General features: G+C 40.7%; 1 protein-coding gene across 3 annotated transcripts in view; it reads left to right on the forward strand.

Annotated features, from left to right (window-relative positions):
• slc1a2b (solute carrier family 1 member 2b) overlaps positions 1–17946 on the forward strand; it is a 31071-nt gene extending 13125 nt beyond the window's left edge. The window contains exons 1-11 of one of the 3 annotated variants that reach the window (XM_056386673.1): positions 1893–2181; positions 5058–5197; positions 7078–7230; positions 7640–7890; positions 8333–8480; positions 9092–9218; positions 9422–9655; positions 9756–9950; positions 10905–11039; positions 11188–11452; positions 13380–17946. In XM_056386673.1, coding sequence (XP_056242648.1) covers positions 2144–2181; positions 5058–5197; positions 7078–7230; positions 7640–7890; positions 8333–8480; positions 9092–9218; positions 9422–9655; positions 9756–9950; positions 10905–11039; positions 11188–11452; positions 13380–13451 — 1758 coding nt within the window. In that variant the 5' untranslated portion in view covers positions 1893–2143 and the 3' untranslated portion in view covers positions 13452–17946. Of the gene's footprint in view, positions 1–1892; positions 2182–5057; positions 5198–7077; positions 7231–7639; positions 7891–8332; positions 8481–9091; positions 9219–9421; positions 9656–9755; positions 9951–10904; positions 11040–11187; positions 11453–13379 lie in introns of those variants that run through there. The other 2 variants (XM_056386676.1, XM_056386675.1) reach the window with 2 other exon arrangements.
• The last annotated feature ends 590 nt before the right edge of the window (positions 17947–18536 follow it).

The raw sequence follows: 18536 nt of genomic DNA on the forward strand, positions 1-18536 counted from the left end.
CTTTATATGGTGTGTGTGCAGGCTGTGTGTTTGTGTGCTTGGTGTGTGTGTGTGGCTTTGAGCTTCCTCTTTCCCCTTCATCCCCTTCTCTCTAAGCCACAGAGTGTTGCCAGGACAACCCCTCGTGGTCCTTGCTGCATCGCGGTGGCCCTCAATGCCAGCACTCAGGGAACCTCCTCGCACTGGGAAGGCAGCATAAAATCGGGATAATCGCCGTCGATTATGGGACACAATGGGTGCCGCTACTGAAAGATTCATTCATCCTGGAAAAAGAGACTGTGGAGGGGGAAGGAGAAAGGGGCGCCTTGGTCCCTCCGCTGCTCTCCCACGGTGGGCACAGGCATGACATCAGTGGCCTGAAAGAACTGGCATTCTGGACATGCCCACTGCCCCCACCCCCTCTTGCTATACCCTTATACCCCCCCCCCCCCCCCCCCCCCCCCATTCGAGCCCCCTCCCTCCTTTTCTCGCCCCTGCCAGTTTGGATGCAGTGCTTGGCCGGGCGAGTTGGGGCCACTGCTGCTGTTTGCGTGTGAAACAAAGCCTCTCAGAAGGAAGAGAGAGGAAGCAGAGAGCTTCACATGGTACCAGCCAAGAGCAGGGATGGCTGCCTCAGCCTTCCCCTCACAGGCCCCTCTTTTGGCTGAGAGGTGCTGGTGTGACCCCAGTACCCCCTTCTCCCCTAGTGTCCCTCTTACTCCCCCCTGTAACCCCTTCTTCTCTGTCCTAGTCCCTCGCTCTCATCCCGAAAATGCTCCCTTTTCCCTGAGAGAGCCCTTTGAATGAGTATGACATGTCAAGGGATTTAGGATGAGTGATTTCTCATGACACAACCTTTGCCGACAGAGATGGCATTCCTCTGGCTTTTGTTGTGCAGTTGGTCATTTGTCTGAGGAGGAAATAGCTTTCCAACACATTTCCCTAATTAGAATAATGTGATACTGCTCAATACGATGTGAAGTCCCATGCTGCTGGGATACTAGAGGGAAATCACTGTGACACCATCCTCACATGAATCACGTTGGTCATTTGTGCTGTGGAGTTCAGAGCTTTGGCGTTTTCTTGAATGGTGGGGATATGTAAATATATATGTTGGAGGTCTGACTTGAATGTGCGAACTTTATTTTTTCAGTATCATAAAAGACATAAGTGTTGTCTTTTTTTAAATGATCATTTATTGGGGTTTTCAAAGGACACATGACATGCTGTATGCCTATTATATCTCTGAGTGTAATGATTTTGAAGAGCGGTCTTGTGTGACATACCCATTAGCAGATAGCTCATATTATCCTGTATGCTATTTGACCACCATGGCTCATGTGTGACATAATAAAATGTTGAGCATAACTACAGAGAGTGGTAAACATTAACCTCCCATCTGCTGTCCAGCAGAATGACCTCAAAGCTCCAAAACACCAACATTATGGATGTTAAATCTTCCACCTGTCATTCCTTTGTCGTTTATTCCCTTCTCAGCAAAAGGTGCTACTCACAAAGCACTGCTGTCCGCATGGTGCCATTAGTAAGCATCATCATGCACATCTCCAGCAGCCTGGCCTTTCCCCTCACTATCCCATGTAGCTGGATGAGTCTGGGAGCGTGATCTCCGGAGGGATTACAGTGTCCAGGGAATGGAGGATCCCTGATGGATTTGGCTCTTAAGCTTCGATATCGACCCCCCCCCCCAACACACACTTCTTCTTTTTAGTTATTTATTTTTTCCTAAAGGTTTGTTTAGTGTGCATTTGTTGTGCATGTGTGTGTGTGTGTGTGTGTGTGTGTGTGTGTGTGTAGCTGGCTGTGGGTGATGGTGATGCTGGTGGAGTCAGGGGGTGGGCTGAGTGTGTGTGTTTGTATGGGGGGGTGTTGTAGACATCAGGATGGGGCAATTCAGGTTGCTGCGGCTGTGAATGGGTCTGTCGTCTGGGCTGTGTTGACTCGCTCTTCTCTGGATGCGTTGGACTAGCTGGTGGACAGCTGAGAGCTTCTAGCTGTCAGCAGAGCCCTGTTGTTTGTACCTGGCACCTTTATCTGCTGACATCTGTCAACATTTTTTTTTGGATGGAGCAGTCGTGATCCTGCTAACGATTTCTTGTGCTGATTCACTCTTAAACAACAAAGACTGGAGACTTGATCCTGGTCAATGTATATAGCTATTACCTCTACTCCACCAGAAATGAAGTAAGTACTACATTTACAGTTCTAGGCATAATCTACTTTTACTTCTTTTTTCTCTAAATGATTAACTAACACTTCTGCTATCACTACTGCAATCTGTTTTATAAATCAAAGTTAAAAATTGTGACACAGTAGCAGAAATAGGAGGGAACTTCTCTGGTGTACGAGTGAAAAGTTTGACATCAGGTGTAGTTTTATTAAGACCCTCATTAATTCTTCATGGCTTCACGGTCCTGTAATGCAATTAATCTGATTAAGCCCTCGGCCAAGATTAACCGGTTTATAAGATGATCCTATTAGCGACTGAGGAGGAGAAACTCTGTGTGTGTGTGTGTGTGTGTGTGTGTGTGTGTGTGTGTGTGTGTGTGTGTGTGCGTGTGCGTGTGTGTGTGCGTGTGCGTGCCTGCGTGTGTGTATGTGTGTCCGTCTTGACTTCTGAATTATGACGTTCTTCTGGACTTTTTTTGTCAAATCCAATTATAGTCACAGAAACTCACTTTATGAGCGGCTATTAACATTTTAGTGACATCTTAGTGACTCACAGTTTCTAAAAGAAGCAGCTCAAATCAATTTAAATCAATGGATGCAGAAAAAGGTTTCATATCTCAGAGTTATTCTTAAGGGCAGAGAGAATTCATTCTAAGCTAATGTCATGTTAATGAAAGTTAAAATTATGTACAGCAAGGAGAATTTTCTGTCTAGTAAAATTAGTCTATAACATATATATAAAAAAAACATCTTTTCCCTACTAGCGTGAAATGATCGTTGTCTGATGTAGTTGGTTACTCTTTGCTGTACATTTTCATATTCATCTTTCACTGGGTTGCAGAATCCCACTCTCTCATCTGTCTCTGACTTGGCGAGAGAAGTGCTAATGAGAGGATCATGACAGAATAATATCCGACCTCTGTGACGTTCAGCATCTGCTTCCGCTGTCCTCTCTCTTCGTGCTAAAAATAATGAAAGGGAGAGAAAAGTGGGGAAATTCAATTAACAGCATTCATCACTCTTATGGAATGGGGTTACATGGTAATTTTTCAGTGTTTTATTTCTGGGGTTTCACTAATTCATCCAGCTTTTATCAGAGGTATTAAATAACGCGGAGGTACAGTGTGATTGTAGCTTGCATGTATTTTCTGTGTTTCACTCTTCACTTTGAAATTAATAAGATGAGACAGGACTGATCCATCTGTGCGCCTGGAAGCAGACCAGGTGGTCTTCCTATATAGCCAAGCTTGCAACGCAGCAATACACAAAGCCGGGGGAGGTGTGTGTAAGTGTGTGAGTTTCTGTGTGTGTGTGCTCAAGTGGAATTATTAGTGACTACTTGCACAACAACAATAACATCATAAAGAGCCTTTGGTTGCGAGGAAGTTCCCTAAATGTGGCCTATTGATTTGAGCTCCCTGTCTTGCCTTTGATCAAGTTTCAGCTTTGAAAAAAAAAAGAAAAAAAAAACTTGACAGCCACCATGATTAATATCTATGAAGTGTTCTGACTTCATAGTGGACTACTGGGGGAGGGTACAAGGACAAAAAAGTTAACTTCACCATTGAGGCTTCCGTTTGTGAGTTTTAGGCCATGAACCCCAGGGGTGAGGTGAAAGGTCAGAGTCACATTATTTCTTCTTTGCTTTTCTTTGTAATCCATCACAGCAGACATTTTCATGGGTTTATTGGTCGATGAATAGCAACATAGAGACATCTCTATTTCCTTACACACAAAAAAAGATGTCAAACCCAACAAGACAATTTGATAGATTGTTCCTGTAACTTCTTGAGGAGATGATGGCTATAAGGCCAAAGCTCATCTTTTTCTTTTCTTTTCTTTTCTTTTCGTTTCCTTTTTTTTCTTTTCTTTTCTTTTCTTTTCGTTTCTTTTCTTTTCTTTCTCTTTCTCTTTCTCTTTCCTTCTTCAAATTGTATTTGAGGTTTTGTGTGATTCTAAGTGTGCTCTCACAAAATCATAACTGAGACAGAGAAGAGAGTGTATAAGTCTTAACAAACAATATGTTTGCTCCTCCTCTCTGTATTTCATCAAATTTTGTATTGTCAAGTTGCCATTTATCTTTATTTTTTCTCTCCTTCTGTTTTTCTTTTTCATTGCTGTTTTACCAAAGAAACTTTGTCAGCGTTTGTCTACACCTCATATAGTAATCAGTTAAAAACAGACACATTACATAATACAGCATTTTGAATTGTGATGTGTGCTGAATTTTGGTGAGATTAAAATTCCTTTTCAAAATTACTTGCTGCTTCACAGTTTGTTCTGTGGATGCAAATGTAGTGTAAATAACACCACTTTGTTTTTAGAGTTCTGCTTCAAAATCTGTATAATTTCCTTTTGCATGGTAAACCTGTCCCTCAAGTTATTACAGTCAGCCACATTACATAATGTAGACAAGCCTGTGAGTTCTTCCAAATTCTCAGAAAATTATTGTTTTTTCATCAACATACTTGAGATGCTTCGTGTCTGAAGTATTGCTTCAAAGGGCTGCCATTTTACAAGCAGCAGATTGTTGTCAGCTTCCATCTGTTGGATGCTATAGTAACCATGAGCAGTGTCGGACTGACAGCTTGGCAACACATTTGAATGCTCAACATTTTTCTTTATGCACTTTTGTCTGTTTTTTAGAGGCAGTATGCACACACAGAATATTCTGATTTCTATGCTATGGGGCATTATTTTGTCACAGATTCAACATAACGCCTTGCTTTTTCTGACAGTGACCACTCATGACAGAACATGACCATGTGATTGTGATGTATAGTGATTAATAATGCTGTATGAGCAAGAGTATGTTTTTGATGGGGTTCCGCTTTAAAGTTTTGCATTTAGTAAGCAGACCTTTCATTTTTTTTTCTTTTTCTCTGACACAGTGCCAACAGTATGCCTAAACAAGTGGAGGTGAGGATGCACGAGAGTCACCTGGAGCCCATTGAGGCCAGGCCTCAGTCCAGATGTGCCAAAATCTGCTCCAAGCTGTTTAAGAACCTTCTTCTTACACTCACCGTCCTCGGTAAGTCACCTCATCACAGTTATATCTTCTTTTTTTTGTCTTTCTCTCCTTTTCTTTTTCCTGAAGGACTTAATACCAAGCAGGGCATGCTAAAGATGGGCACCACCGCTGAGCTCAGTGTTCTGTTAACTCAGAGCAGGAGCATGCAGCTTGCACGTAATATGAGGAGGAGATGCCATCTGTGCCTGCTCAGTGTACCAGACAGTAAGATGACTGGGTGTCCTGACCTTCCCCAGCTCTGTGCCACCTGTTGCTATCAAAAGCTCTCTGCGGCACTGGACACCCAAACAGCCTCTGGTGGTGCATGAAAAATATTGTGATTATCGCAGTGGCTCACTACGCCACAGGGGGAGATTTAATGAAAAGAGGAAAGGGCACAAAAGTAGTGATGCAATTTATGGTTATAGGCTTTCAATCAGATTTAATCAGTTTAACCAGCACATATCATTTTTCTTTGTTCTGCCTGACAGCTCTGTGGTCACTTTCTTTCTGAGCTTTTTTTATGAGAAGAGGCTGTGAACCTTTTAATAGATGCATAAATATGTATATATTTGTGTGTGTGTGTGTGTGTATTTCCTTTAGTCATGTGTCTGCCTGTCTATCTGTATCTACTTGCATGCATGTGTGTTTCTGTGAGCATGTGTAATGTGTACATCTCACCCCACTTGGCAGGACTCTTGCAAAGCAAGCGAGCCAGCATAATCATTGATCATCTGTCACTTGGCAGATAAGAGCCTGAATGGGAACTTGCAAAGAGAAGGCACAGGAAATCAAGTGCCATCCAAAACCATTGGGTGTGCAGAATCCACAGGATGCTGCTAGACGGGAGGATAGATCGAAGCACAGAGGATGGCGTACAATTTTTTTTTTTTTTTTTTTAAAGAAAGCTGGAGGGCTTTTGATTCCAGTGTGTGTTATTAAACAACGTCTGGGGCTGTGTGATCTTTGGCAGTGATTTGGTAGCAGAGGAAGTGCAGCCCCGGGGGTGGGGGGTAGGGGATGGGGGGCTGGGCGGGTGGGGGGGTTTGCTGGAGTTTTGTCTGGCCTGAAGAGGACAGATACAGAGGCCAACTGCTGGGCCTTGTAGGCAGGGCTACAGGAGGGGGGCGGGGGGGGGGGGGGGTATCAGAGCACACAGAGGTCATCTTTACTTTCTGGACAGAAATGCTGCATGGCAGGAAAGGAACTGTTAGTTGGAAGAGACATATGTCAGGGATCAACATTGGCTTTGTTAGATAGGGGCTGAACTCTCCAATTCTTCAGGCCTCTAGAGAGGGACTGGAAGACAGAGGATAGAAATCAGTAGAAAACATCTGTTAGAAATATCAGTGAAGTGTGTCTGAGATTAAGGTCAACTACCTCTCCTTCCCTCCTTTGCTGAATGCTAGAAGAAGTCTTTTTCACCTTCCCTGCCACAAAGTGAAAAAAAAAAAAATCCTCAAAAGCATTTTGGGTTTGCAGAGATTACACATGCTTCACCAGGGAATTTGACATGCTGCCTCCTCCCCACTGCTTTGAAGAGATCCGATCTTAATCCTCCACGAGATTTACTCTCACTTAGCAGGTTTCCGTTTTATCTCCTCAACCCACTGTCCTCCCTAAGCATGCAGCTCACAGCCTCTTGTACAGCTCCGAACAAGTGAATTGATGGGGCAGGGGTCAGTTATTGAGGCGTTTTAAAGGAGAAAATTGTTGCTCATTTGTCATTTCATCTAAGCTCTTCTCAGTAGCAGCCAATACACCCACAGAAATTTCTCTTTTTTATGTGACTCGCTTTCCTCTGCCTTCTCAATCTGACTTCATTCCAGATTCTCATCTACTTTGCCATTATATACTTGTACGGTGTCACTCACACACACACATTCCTCCTTGAACTTCAGGTGTGATCTTGGGAGCTGTATCAGGGATGTTACTCCGTGTTGCCGCCCCAATCCACCCAGATATTGTCATGGTGATTGCTTTTCCTGGAGATATCCTGATGAGGATGCTGAAGATGTTGATCCTGCCACTTATCATCTCCAGTTTAATCACAGGTACCGATCACTTATGGCATATACATTACATTGTTACAAGAATATTAGATAGTTTTAGTATTAGTGGTGTGTTTGAGTTTTATCTTTACACTCGTGATAGTAGGAGTGAGCTGCACGTACACTTGAGTTTGAGGGCAAATAAACTTTAAATTGTTCATCTGCACCTTTCAGTGCTTTGTCATGAGGAAAAAGTCCCGTTACTACTGTAATCCTGATTATGAAATCGTAATTGACAACATTTCATTTAAGTCATCATGCTAAGAATCATACACATGATCAAACACCATTATGCAGTCCCCTAATGGTCTTTGCATTCAGCCTTTATGCCCCGCAGTATTGAGTCAACATTTCCATTCAATAAGACCAAGTAATTACCAGGTAAACATGATCTTGCTTGTTTTGGCTGCAGGTCTAGCCGGTTTGGACGCCAAATCTAGCGGTCGCCTGGGCACCAGAGCTATGGTCTACTACATGACCACCACTGTTATTGCTGCTATCCTGGGAGTCATCCTGGTGTTAGTAATCCACCCTGGCAACCCCAAACTGAAGGAGAATCTGGGCGAGGGCCAGAAAAATGATGATGTGTCCAGCTTGGATGCCTTCTTTGATCTGATCAGGAACCTGTTCCCAGAGAACCTGGTGCAGGCTTGTTTCCAACAGGTAAAGGAGGAAAATAACAAGATGATGGACACAGTTTAATGCTGAAGTTTGAGTGTGAGTGTAAGTGCTAAATGCGTAGGAAGTCAGGTGTGATGTGTCTGTCTGAGATATGTCAAGTCAAATATCAAGAATATGGCATCACTTTATATGGAATATCATGTCATGGCTTGCATGTCTGGGAATTCGTGGGCTTGCAAAAATGGGTGTGACTGTCTTTATTGCCTTGCAGAGGATTTATCGACAGAGGAATTCAAATACACATAAGATCATAAAGAATAGCCTTGCAGTATGATGTGTTGCGCCCACTCTGTTCTCTGTAGCAGCACATTTTCAAACTCAATCATTGTCTCAATCATTGTCAGTTGAGTGGTATTTACTATCATAACTGGCACAGTATCAGTCATTAAGCTCATCAATAATATACTGTCTTTTGTAACCTCAGATCCAGACGGTCACAAAGAAGGTGGAGGTGGTTATTGAGGAGGATGTCAATGCCACCACCATGGAGGGACTGGTGGCGAACATCACCAAGGAGCCTCAGTTCATCGTCAAAAAGTCCCTGCAGTTCAAAAGTGGCATGAATGTTCTGGGTGTGTGACATTTGTTTCAACTACAGCCATGCTTGTGACTTTATGATCAGCTGTACAGCATGCTAACATGCTCACAACAACAATGCTAACATGCTTATGCTTAGCAGGTATCATTTTAAGCATGTTCACCATCTTTGTGAAGCATTTTAGCATGCTAACATTTGCTAATTAGTGCTAAACACAAAGTGCAGTTAATGCTAATGGGAATGTCAGTAGTTTGGCAAGTATTTGACTAGATGAAAAGTTAAGGAGTCCTGAAAGTTGTTACAGTAACTACTGGAAATGGAAAAGTCATTAGGATTCATTCTCTGTGCACCATGAATATCTGTAGTAAATTTCACGGGAATTGATCCAATAGTTTCTGAGGTATCTCAGTCTTGACCAAAAAAGTGGGCCCACCTACTGCCATCCCCACAGCAATGACACTACCATGGCTAAAAGCAATATTTTACAGTACATTTACACAATTTGACAGCAGCAAACATTTGGAAAAACCTGATGTTTTTTGGCTGTAAATGTAAAACATATCACTTCCTAATAACAGTTCCTTCATTTCACCTGTCCACACTGGTACTCAAAGTTAAGGGTACATTTATGATTTTCTGTCACAGGTCTGATTGGTTTCTTTATTGCATTTGGCATCTGCATGGGCAAGATGGGAGAGAAGGCCAGACTCATGATTGAATTCTTCAACATCCTCAATGAGATTGTGATGAAACTTGTCATCATGATCATGTGGTCAGTATCACTTAAGAATCTCATTGACTCATTTTGAAATTCATTTAGTTGTTTGGAGTCAGAAATAACTTTCTATGCCAAGTTATGTCTCACGTCATTAAAACAGGAGGAGCTGACGATTTAAAACAGAATTTATCAGTGTTTGTCATCTGTATTTGATATTAAATTTAAAGTAATGACAAAATGTTTTTTCATCTGATCAGGTATTCTCCCTTTGGTATTGCCTGCCTGATCTGTGGTAAGATCATTTCCATCAAGGATCTGGAGGTGGTGGCCAGGCAGTTGGGCATGTACATGGTGACTGTAATTATTGGCCTCATCATCCACGGAGCAATCTTCCTGCCCAGCATCTACTTTGTTATCGTCAGGAAAAACCCCTTCACCTTCTTCCTGGGCATCTTCCAGGCCTGGATCACTGCCCTGGGGACAGCCTCCAGGTCAGCATCAGGATGGATGGATGGATGGATGGATGGACGAATAGATGGAGGCATCTTAATATTTACACAATTACCTACCTTCTTCTGCTTTTCCTTCCAGTGCTGGTACTCTGCCTGTCACCTTCCGTTGTCTGGAGGAAAACCTGGGTATTGACAAAAGAGTCACTCGTTTCGTGCTGCCAGTCGGTGCCACCATCAACATGGATGGAACTGCTCTGTATGAGGCTGTGGCTGCCATCTTCATTGCCCAGATGAACGGTATCCACCTTGACCCAGGCCAGATTGTCACCGTCAGGTCAGCAAACACTTAAGATAGTTTGTCTTTGTACTTAAAATTTGTCAGAGTCCGAATTAGCTGATGTCATTCACACTGTTAAATGGAAATCATACTATTGTTACGGGTATAAGATGTAAGTTGAAAGATTTGGTGTTCTTTCCTGCCTGCATTCCTGTTTTGTATGAAATTTTAGACTTGGTATTGGGAAATGATGAGATCTATGATATTTCAGACATCCATGTATGAAAATAGGCTTCTTAAAAGGACTCTTCCCTCTAAGATTGATTTGACTGCACACAAAAGTCAGAAAAGCTATTCTTAGTCATAACACTCAGAGTCGTAATTCACTCTATTTCAAGAGGGTTTAAATGGCGCCCCGAGGATACAGTTCAGCAAACACAGTTAGCTCTTAATAAATGAGGACAAACACAGCATGGAGTGTAGAGGCACTTAACAGTGAACAGAAAAGCCTCAGTTGATCAAAGTGGCTGCAACTTTAGAGAAGAAATTTACAGGAGAGCAAACAAACCACCAGGAAGAAGCCACATGTGCCAGTGCTGTATTTCACGCTAAGTAGGAAGATAAATACAAACCACTTGCTGTTTCTTGAGTATCTGGAACTAACTTTGCCAAACGCCCTTTTGTTAATAGTGTAAGTCGAGGATGGATGACCTTCAGTCTGACATTTTTGCAGCATATCAGTCTATTAAATTAAACATCCTATCTCTCACATTTAAACCTCTCTTCATGTGCGATGGAGGACCCACTCTAGTGGTCCTCAGCTGTTGCTCTTCACACAAGCACCATAGAGAATGAGTGTCTTCATCTGTGGCAGTGAGGTGCTGCGATTTCACATTCACTGGCGACTGAAGTGGTGAGGAAGGGTTTAGAGGAGGGTTGTGGAGGATGTGGTTAGGTGTAGTGGGTTTTGAGAAATGTGACTGAGTGCCCCTTTGCTGTGTCTTCATCCAGTTTGACAGCCACACTGGCCAGTGTTGGAGCAGCCAGTATTCCCAGTGCCGGCTTGGTGACTATGCTGTTGATCCTGACTGCTGTAGGCCTGCCAACCCAAGATATCAGTCTGCTGGTTGCTGTTGACTGGCTGCTGTGAGTTTGACAAGACAAATATGTGTATCGTGGCTACGCATAAATAGATTTTTGTTTTTTCCTGCCTCTGCAAAACCCTTCCTAGTCTTTCCCTCATTGATGGAGCATGCTAGATCATCCTCCTATATCCTGGTTCCTCTCTTTTCAGGGATCGATTCAGGACCTCAGTGAACGTGGTGGGTGACTCCTACGGTGCAGGCATCGTGTACCACATGTCCAAGGCAGAGCTTGAAGAGCTGGACGCGCACACGGCTAAATCCGACGACATCGAAATGATGACGAAGACCCCGTCTTATTATGACGACATGAAGAACCACCACGAAAACAATTCCAACCAGTGCGTCTTAACCGCCACCGCTACCACCACCGCTACCGCCACTGCTAACAATTCTGTCGTAGTAGATGAATGCAAGGTACAATTAACGCTTACAGACATAGAGACTTGTATATAACCCTCTCTGTTGTTGCATGCTCACCCTGCATCTTTTGCTTGACTCTGTTTTTATCCACTGCATCTTTGTATATAACAATGTAAATAGACCCACTGTTATTTTATGACAGAAGTGAAGCAATAGAACAACAGATGCATGCGTATGTATATATTTTGTCCCTCTGGAATAGCAGCTTTTGTGTTGAACGTCTAAAAATTTAAAGCGCTCTTACCAAAAGAAAAATTAAACAAACTGAAGAATGATTCAAGTTCAGCTTCATGCAAATGAGGGATAAATCAGCACTTGCTCTACAGTTAGTTAATCTGATGACTGTAACCTTTTCGGGATTGGCTCTAACTCATAATCCTCATTATGACCCTGAGGAATTATTTAGCAGCTCTCCTTTCTACCAAAAGTTCACACTACATCCATCTTCCAAAACATGTCTCGATTGAATAATGTTTTCCCTTTTCTGCAACCATTTTCTTTTTCTCAAATTTTGACATTTTATTTAGCTTAATGTCCAGAATGGTTCATTCTGCTTTCTCTTAAAATGTAGCTGATTTTAATTCTTAAACAGATTTATTTCCAACAGGGTCATCCATTGCTGTAGCATTTAAAATTCAGAGAGGGAAAGTGTTACAGCAAATTAGCAGTGCATATATTCCCCTACATACACACATCTACCACGCTGTCACTGACTCATTCCCAGTCAGGTTTTTTTTTTTTTTTTGCATTTTGACACCATCTATTTCTGCCCATTGCTAAAACTGTTTTGTGAAATTGAAAGCTGTGAAGTAGCTCCCATAATGTAAAACATAATGCACTTTGAATCCCGTCTTTGAATGTATCCCAGGCTTTTAGAATAATATATGGGGGCTCATAGTGCTTGTTCCCTCACATACACACGCATACACATAAACGCCCTGGCGGAAAAGGTCTACTGATGAGCCTATTCATTTATTAAAGGGTGAAAGGTGTTGCCTAGCAACACTGGCAACCTGTCACAGAAGCAATCTGTCCATAGGAAAAAGTTATATCCTCCTTTCTGAGTCTCCATTTATTAAGAGACATTTACATATAAATGCGATACAAAGGCCTGCTATTTCCAGTATCCACCATGACTATTTTTTTTTCTGTCTTCTCTTCTGTTTGCCTGTAAATAGATTGACTCACATCTCTAACCCCATTTTCAAAGATTTATACCACTGTAGAGTGCTTGCAAAGTAACAACAACGTAACAGTGCATTCATTTTGTAGTATTTGTACCTTGTTTTCTGTGTAATCTGGCTATTTTGCATTCATGATGTATTCATTTGTGTGTTTTTTTTTTTTTTTTGTAATTGCCCCTTGATTTTTTTGTCATAAATGTGTGCTCTGTTCACAGGTGGGTAAAAGAAACTCAGCTCTTAGGACTGCCATAAGCCTGATCATCAGTGGTCACACAGTAGTTCCACTATTTCCTCCATAGATTTTGCACATTGCTAAATAGCTATGAGACCTAAGAAGCTGTGTTTTATTCATTGCCAAATAACATCACTACAGTATCCAAAAGTACAGAAAAGAATGTACTAAATGGTTTTCTGGCTTTACAGTAACAATGTTTACACTCATGTATTATCTAAAACATCTATCTCAACAAATGGCTTTTAAAGAAAAACAGGGTATAGGGTTGATCGGTAACGTTGCTTTTTTGATGGCATGGCATGCTTTATTAACCGTATAAGCCCGATGATTGAGCGGATCAGATTGCTTGGCTAAAGCTGAAAATCAAACCACACAGTGTTACAGTGTAACACAGCTCTTTGATCCAAAGTTTTATGAGACATTAAGTTTGTTTGTGTTTGTGTGTTTTTTGTAATCTGTGCCTTGGATCAACTGTTTAGATCTCCCTGCTAACTGCTTGCAGGTAACCTCAGCCACTAACGGCTCTGCTGCGGAGTGCACGCTTGTTGAGGAGGAACCATGGAAACATGAATAATGGCAGCACAGAGATCCCCTGCTCCTGGGCTCCACAAGCTTTCCTACCTGGTGATAAAAAAGAGTGAATGAAAAAAAGTCACATGAACAGAACTACTAATTGTTTTTTTTTTGTTTTTTTAAGGTAGTTTAGTTTTCTTTTCTTTTCTTTTTTTATTAGTCCCTTTAAAAAATTTTGTAACTGTATATCTGACTGATATGTAATACTAATTCACTTAACCGTGAAATGATAACAGAGGTATACTTTACCTGGTAGAGCAAAATTATGAACTATATAGCAGATACTTGCACAACATACTTCAAGGCTTGGGGAGGGAAGGAAGAGAAAAAAAAAGTTAGATAAGCTATTCTTAGCAATACATCCTGGTTGTACATCATAAGATGAGAGAAGAAGTGGCTGTATAACATGGGATGAGATCATCTTCCGAGTTTCATACAGGTGATTCATTATTCTAATACCGCAGGATGATAGGGAGTTAGAGCATTAATCATGGCAACCAGCGTAATGTTTGTACCGAGCTTCTTCGCTTTACATCCCTGTCAGTACCATCACATATGTGCAGAGAGCCACTGCTTTTCAATTTAAGCTCAGTCTCTCATCTTTAACTGTCAGAGCCTCTGAAGTGCATCTGACCACATCTGCTTTTGCCCAATGTTACCCACTGCCCCTGAGGTCTGAGGTCAAACTGATGAGAGGGTAGGAGGCAGGGAGAATAATAACAAACAGGAAAATCACGCTGAGCCTCATAAACCTACAAGCACAGTCACAGTGGAATTATAAAGCACAAATCATATGGAGCCCATTTTCTATCCCCCTTTTGTTTTCCTTTATTTTGTCTACTGTAAAAAGGGGACTGTTTTTATTTTTTTTTGAATCACCTGCTGAGTGAGTTATAAACCTTTTTGTGTGTGTGTGTGTGTGTGTGTGTGTGTGTGTGTCTGTGTGTGTGTATGTGTGTCTGTGTGTGTGAGAGAGAGAGAAAGAGAGAGAGAGAGCTGGGGTTATGAACATGACCAAGTCAATTATAGGGACCAAACAGGCAGAAAATCAATCAACTCACAGAGGCCTTTGAACTGCCTCCATGACGCAAAACATTTTTCAGTTTTCTTACATCACTGTCCATTTATAAGTGGCTGGCACAGCAGCTGATATTTTCTTTTTTTTTTCCAATGAAGCCTCAAAACTTAAAGCTAAGAAAATCACTGCCCTAAATATGAAACTTTATACGGTACTTTTACAAAAATGCCAGTGAAATTAAAGCTAAATTTGCGTCAATGTGGTTATTACGAGAACAAATAATACTAAATAATTGACATATCTGAATAAAAGTTAGCACAAAAAATGAGGTTATATAGAGCACAAACAAAGTGACAGAGCACAATAAAGCCAAAATGAGGATAATTATGAGTCAGTGGCATAATCAAAGTCATGCACATTATTGTTCCATGTCGACACTGATCGTATTCCAAGTTTTAAAAGAAAAAACACTAAGGGAGAGCAAAAGATACTCAGGCTTGTATGTTTACTCTTTTACAGGGAAAAATGTTGTAATCCTAAAATGTTTACTTGCTCACTATTGAGCGTTTCACCTCACAAAAGCAGCCTCTTAACAGCACATCTTTGGAAAGTTTTGACTACTGCAAAAGGACTTTGTTGAAAGACAATAATTTTATAATGTGATAATATGACAGGAAGGGGAGTTTCCCAGCACGTACAGTAAGCACACACACATATTTAAGACTACATTCCGTGGCTGAATGATCCTCAACCCGTGTACTGTCTGAAAGCGGAGACAAACTTATTATTGAACACTGACAGAAGGTGAACCATCAGAAAAATGTTTAAAAAAAAAAAAAAAAAAGACTAGAAAGAAACTGAGGGAGAAGCAGCGCAGCACTCGGCTGTCAGATGGATCCTTGGCTTGCACAAACAGAGACAGATCATTGATATAACACTCTACAGGGAGGCTCGCCAGCTTCTTGTTTAGCCAGACCTAAAAAGGTAAACAACAATATATTTCAGACACCAGAGCTCACGACTGTTTCTACAAACCCTAGATGCTGCAGCTGTGTGTCCATATTGGTGAGAAGTCGTTTAAGGAAACGCAGAACAAAAGGGTGGACACATACAGTAACACACATAATGCCAGAATGTTGCCAGCTATCAGGTAATAAAAATGTATTCCTCTCATACAACCAAATGGCTTGAAAAAAAAAAAAGATGTGCAAACACAGAAACAAAGCAGGACAACTGGCTGTTAATCTGTTTTTTTCTTCTTTTTTTTTTTTAGCCTGTGTGAGTGAGAGGTGAGACTTCTGTGATGTGGGTGTGGATTTGAGTTCTTTATCAGTGTCTATCGGGGTCCTTCTCTCCTGTCTTGTTTCTTTTCATTTGTGCTTAATGACAACCTTGCCTTGAAGATGTTCACTTCAAACAACACATGCTACTTAAAGTAACACTAGGAAACTTAACGAAACACGTAGTGCAGCACTCTGTCCTTATAGTTCCTGAGACGCACTCTCAGAAGACGTCTTTCACTTTGCTTTTTTTAAGCTTGGCTGATAGAAGTGCGCTTTGATACAACATAGTGCGCACTTGGTGTTCTGCTGTACACTCTGCACAGACTGATCTATACCATACACACAAAAACAAGCATGCACATACACTCACGCACACAAATTCACTATTTTTTTTTTGTTTTGTATTTTTGTTTCGCTTTTCTCAATTGCACACATATATACACGCGCGCAAACACGCTAAAACCTGGAAGGTCACTACATTTATAATTGTAATCAGTGAGCTGCAGAGCACAGCACTGACACCCTAACAGGGCCTTTGGGCTTGATCTTTTGACCTTGTGATCTTCAGGAAAAATAAAAAAAAAACAAAAACAAAAAACTCTCCGGTAAAAGGAGACGATGCAGACCATACTGTCACCGGTGGGGATTGAGTGTTGGACCGCTATTATGTTCAAACTCACGGTTTTAGAAGCATGAATAAAATAAAATTATAATTATTTTTTGCACCACTATCTTAAAAGCATGATATTTTGAAGTGCCTCCTTGCACTTTGTGTATATATTGTAGGTAACAGATGTTTTTTTTTTTTTTTTGGGGGGGGGGTGGGGGCGTTGAAATGATATGTAGGAATATAGTTTCATTGCTGTGACATTTTTAATGTAATCCTCTAGAAAAAAAATATCATCTATGTCCTGAGTAAATTTAGATTAGACAAAATGTATAGAGAGGAAATCGTGTAATAAATTGCTTGTTTTTTTATTCTCTAATAGCTGTTAACTAGTTGTTTTACTTACCTGTCACACACCAATATATAAATATCTTTTTTTTTTTGTATCTAATGTAAGCGTTTTGAATGTTTGTTCCATGAAGATATAAGCAGTGTGCATTCATTTTCATTTTCATTGTACATAAATAAATATATAAATGTTCTGTTCGGTGGCAATGCAGAATTTTCCGGAAATTACAGTGCAGAAGCAAACAACTGTTTGCACGACAAATAGAAAAAGAGATGAGAGTGAGAATGAGAGATAGAAAGAAAGAGAGCGAGGGGAAGTTTCTGCTTTGACAAAGGGGGGCCAACATGAGTTATTAGGGTGGGAATTACTGTGATAAAGGCTGCTGGAAAGAGAGACAAGTAAAGGAACAAGATCCAATTTGCCCTGGATGTAGAATAGAGTGAGAAAATCAAACACAACTTAGTAGTTGATTTGAGTGAAAGAACAAACATCAGATGTATTCAGATTCCTGTTACAGTATAGAGCAACATTCCTCAGGTGACTCATCTGAAACCATTTTGTCTTTTCAGTGGAGAAAACTGTCTTTTTAGCCTCAGGCATCGTTGTTTACCTGGTGCATGTGCATTTAAAATTGCAAGACATAGATATCTAGTTCTTTTAGAGTCTGTGTTAGTCTGTCTACATGCCACATCCTCACACATTTTGCCTAATGAGACTCTGTCGTACCATCAACATCAAGGAGGTAGATAGAAATCCCACCCGGTAAAAACTGCCTTTACTCCACTTGCCTTTTGTTTGCATTCTACACAGAAACTATATGCACGCACAAACACCTGGAACTTCCTGAGCTAAATGATACGGATTACACGGATATTGATTGACACGGTATTTCAACGAAGAGCCAGTATATCTTCAAGCTTGTCCTTTTCTACTGAAATGTGTCTTTTTGAGGAAACTCCTAAATAGAGCTTATAACCTGTCTCACTCCTGCCTACAACGTGCTTTCCTGATCTTACTTTTCTAGGCCTTCCCTCTTTGAAAAGTTGTTGTAATTCTGATGTAAAGGCAGAGCGTATGTGTGGGGGAGATACACTATTAAGAAAAAAAAAAGACAAAAAATATACATGAATTCTTTCCTCGGTCTATGGTATACATAAAAAATCTGTTTCTACATATCAAGTGTTGTACCTTTGGTGTACATATACAAATATAACTAATAAATGTTGATTCATAACTAAATTTTTGGCTGCTCTTTGAATTTTTACATGCACTCACACACGCAGAAATACATTTTTTTGTGTGTTTCTGTCATTTGATTGGGGTAATTATGACTAACAGACAGTCTAAACAACATCATTATTATAGATGTAAAATTATAAAAACATGGCAAAATGCATATTGGAGATAAATAATGGTAACTACAATCTTTTTGATATGCTGAAATGGACAATGAACTGCTTATAGGCAATTTCTAAGCATCTCTAGGTGGCTTTATATATATATCAACTCCACACTAAATACTCAGAACCGTGTCATGTCCTACGCCACCTGGAAAACATATATACAGGAATATTAAGGATAAATGTAGCTATGTGCACATTGTAGAAGTGGTGGTCCAGGTGAATGTAAACTAGAGTTATTATGACATTGTACCACTATTACAGAAAATTGGCCTCAATATTAAAAATATTGAAAATATTGGCCTCATAAAAAAAAAAAAAAAACTGATAGTGTTTTGGACAAACATCATGTTTTCTGCTGGTTGATAGAAACCAAAAAAAGCAATTTAAAGCTTTAATGATCTATTAGGCTGTCAAAATACTGTGTCA

Source organism: Seriola aureovittata, chromosome 10 (assembly GCF_021018895.1).
Source record: "Seriola aureovittata isolate HTS-2021-v1 ecotype China chromosome 10, ASM2101889v1, whole genome shotgun sequence".
In the NCBI taxonomy this organism is placed as follows: Eukaryota; Metazoa; Chordata; class Actinopteri; order Carangiformes; family Carangidae; genus Seriola; species Seriola aureovittata.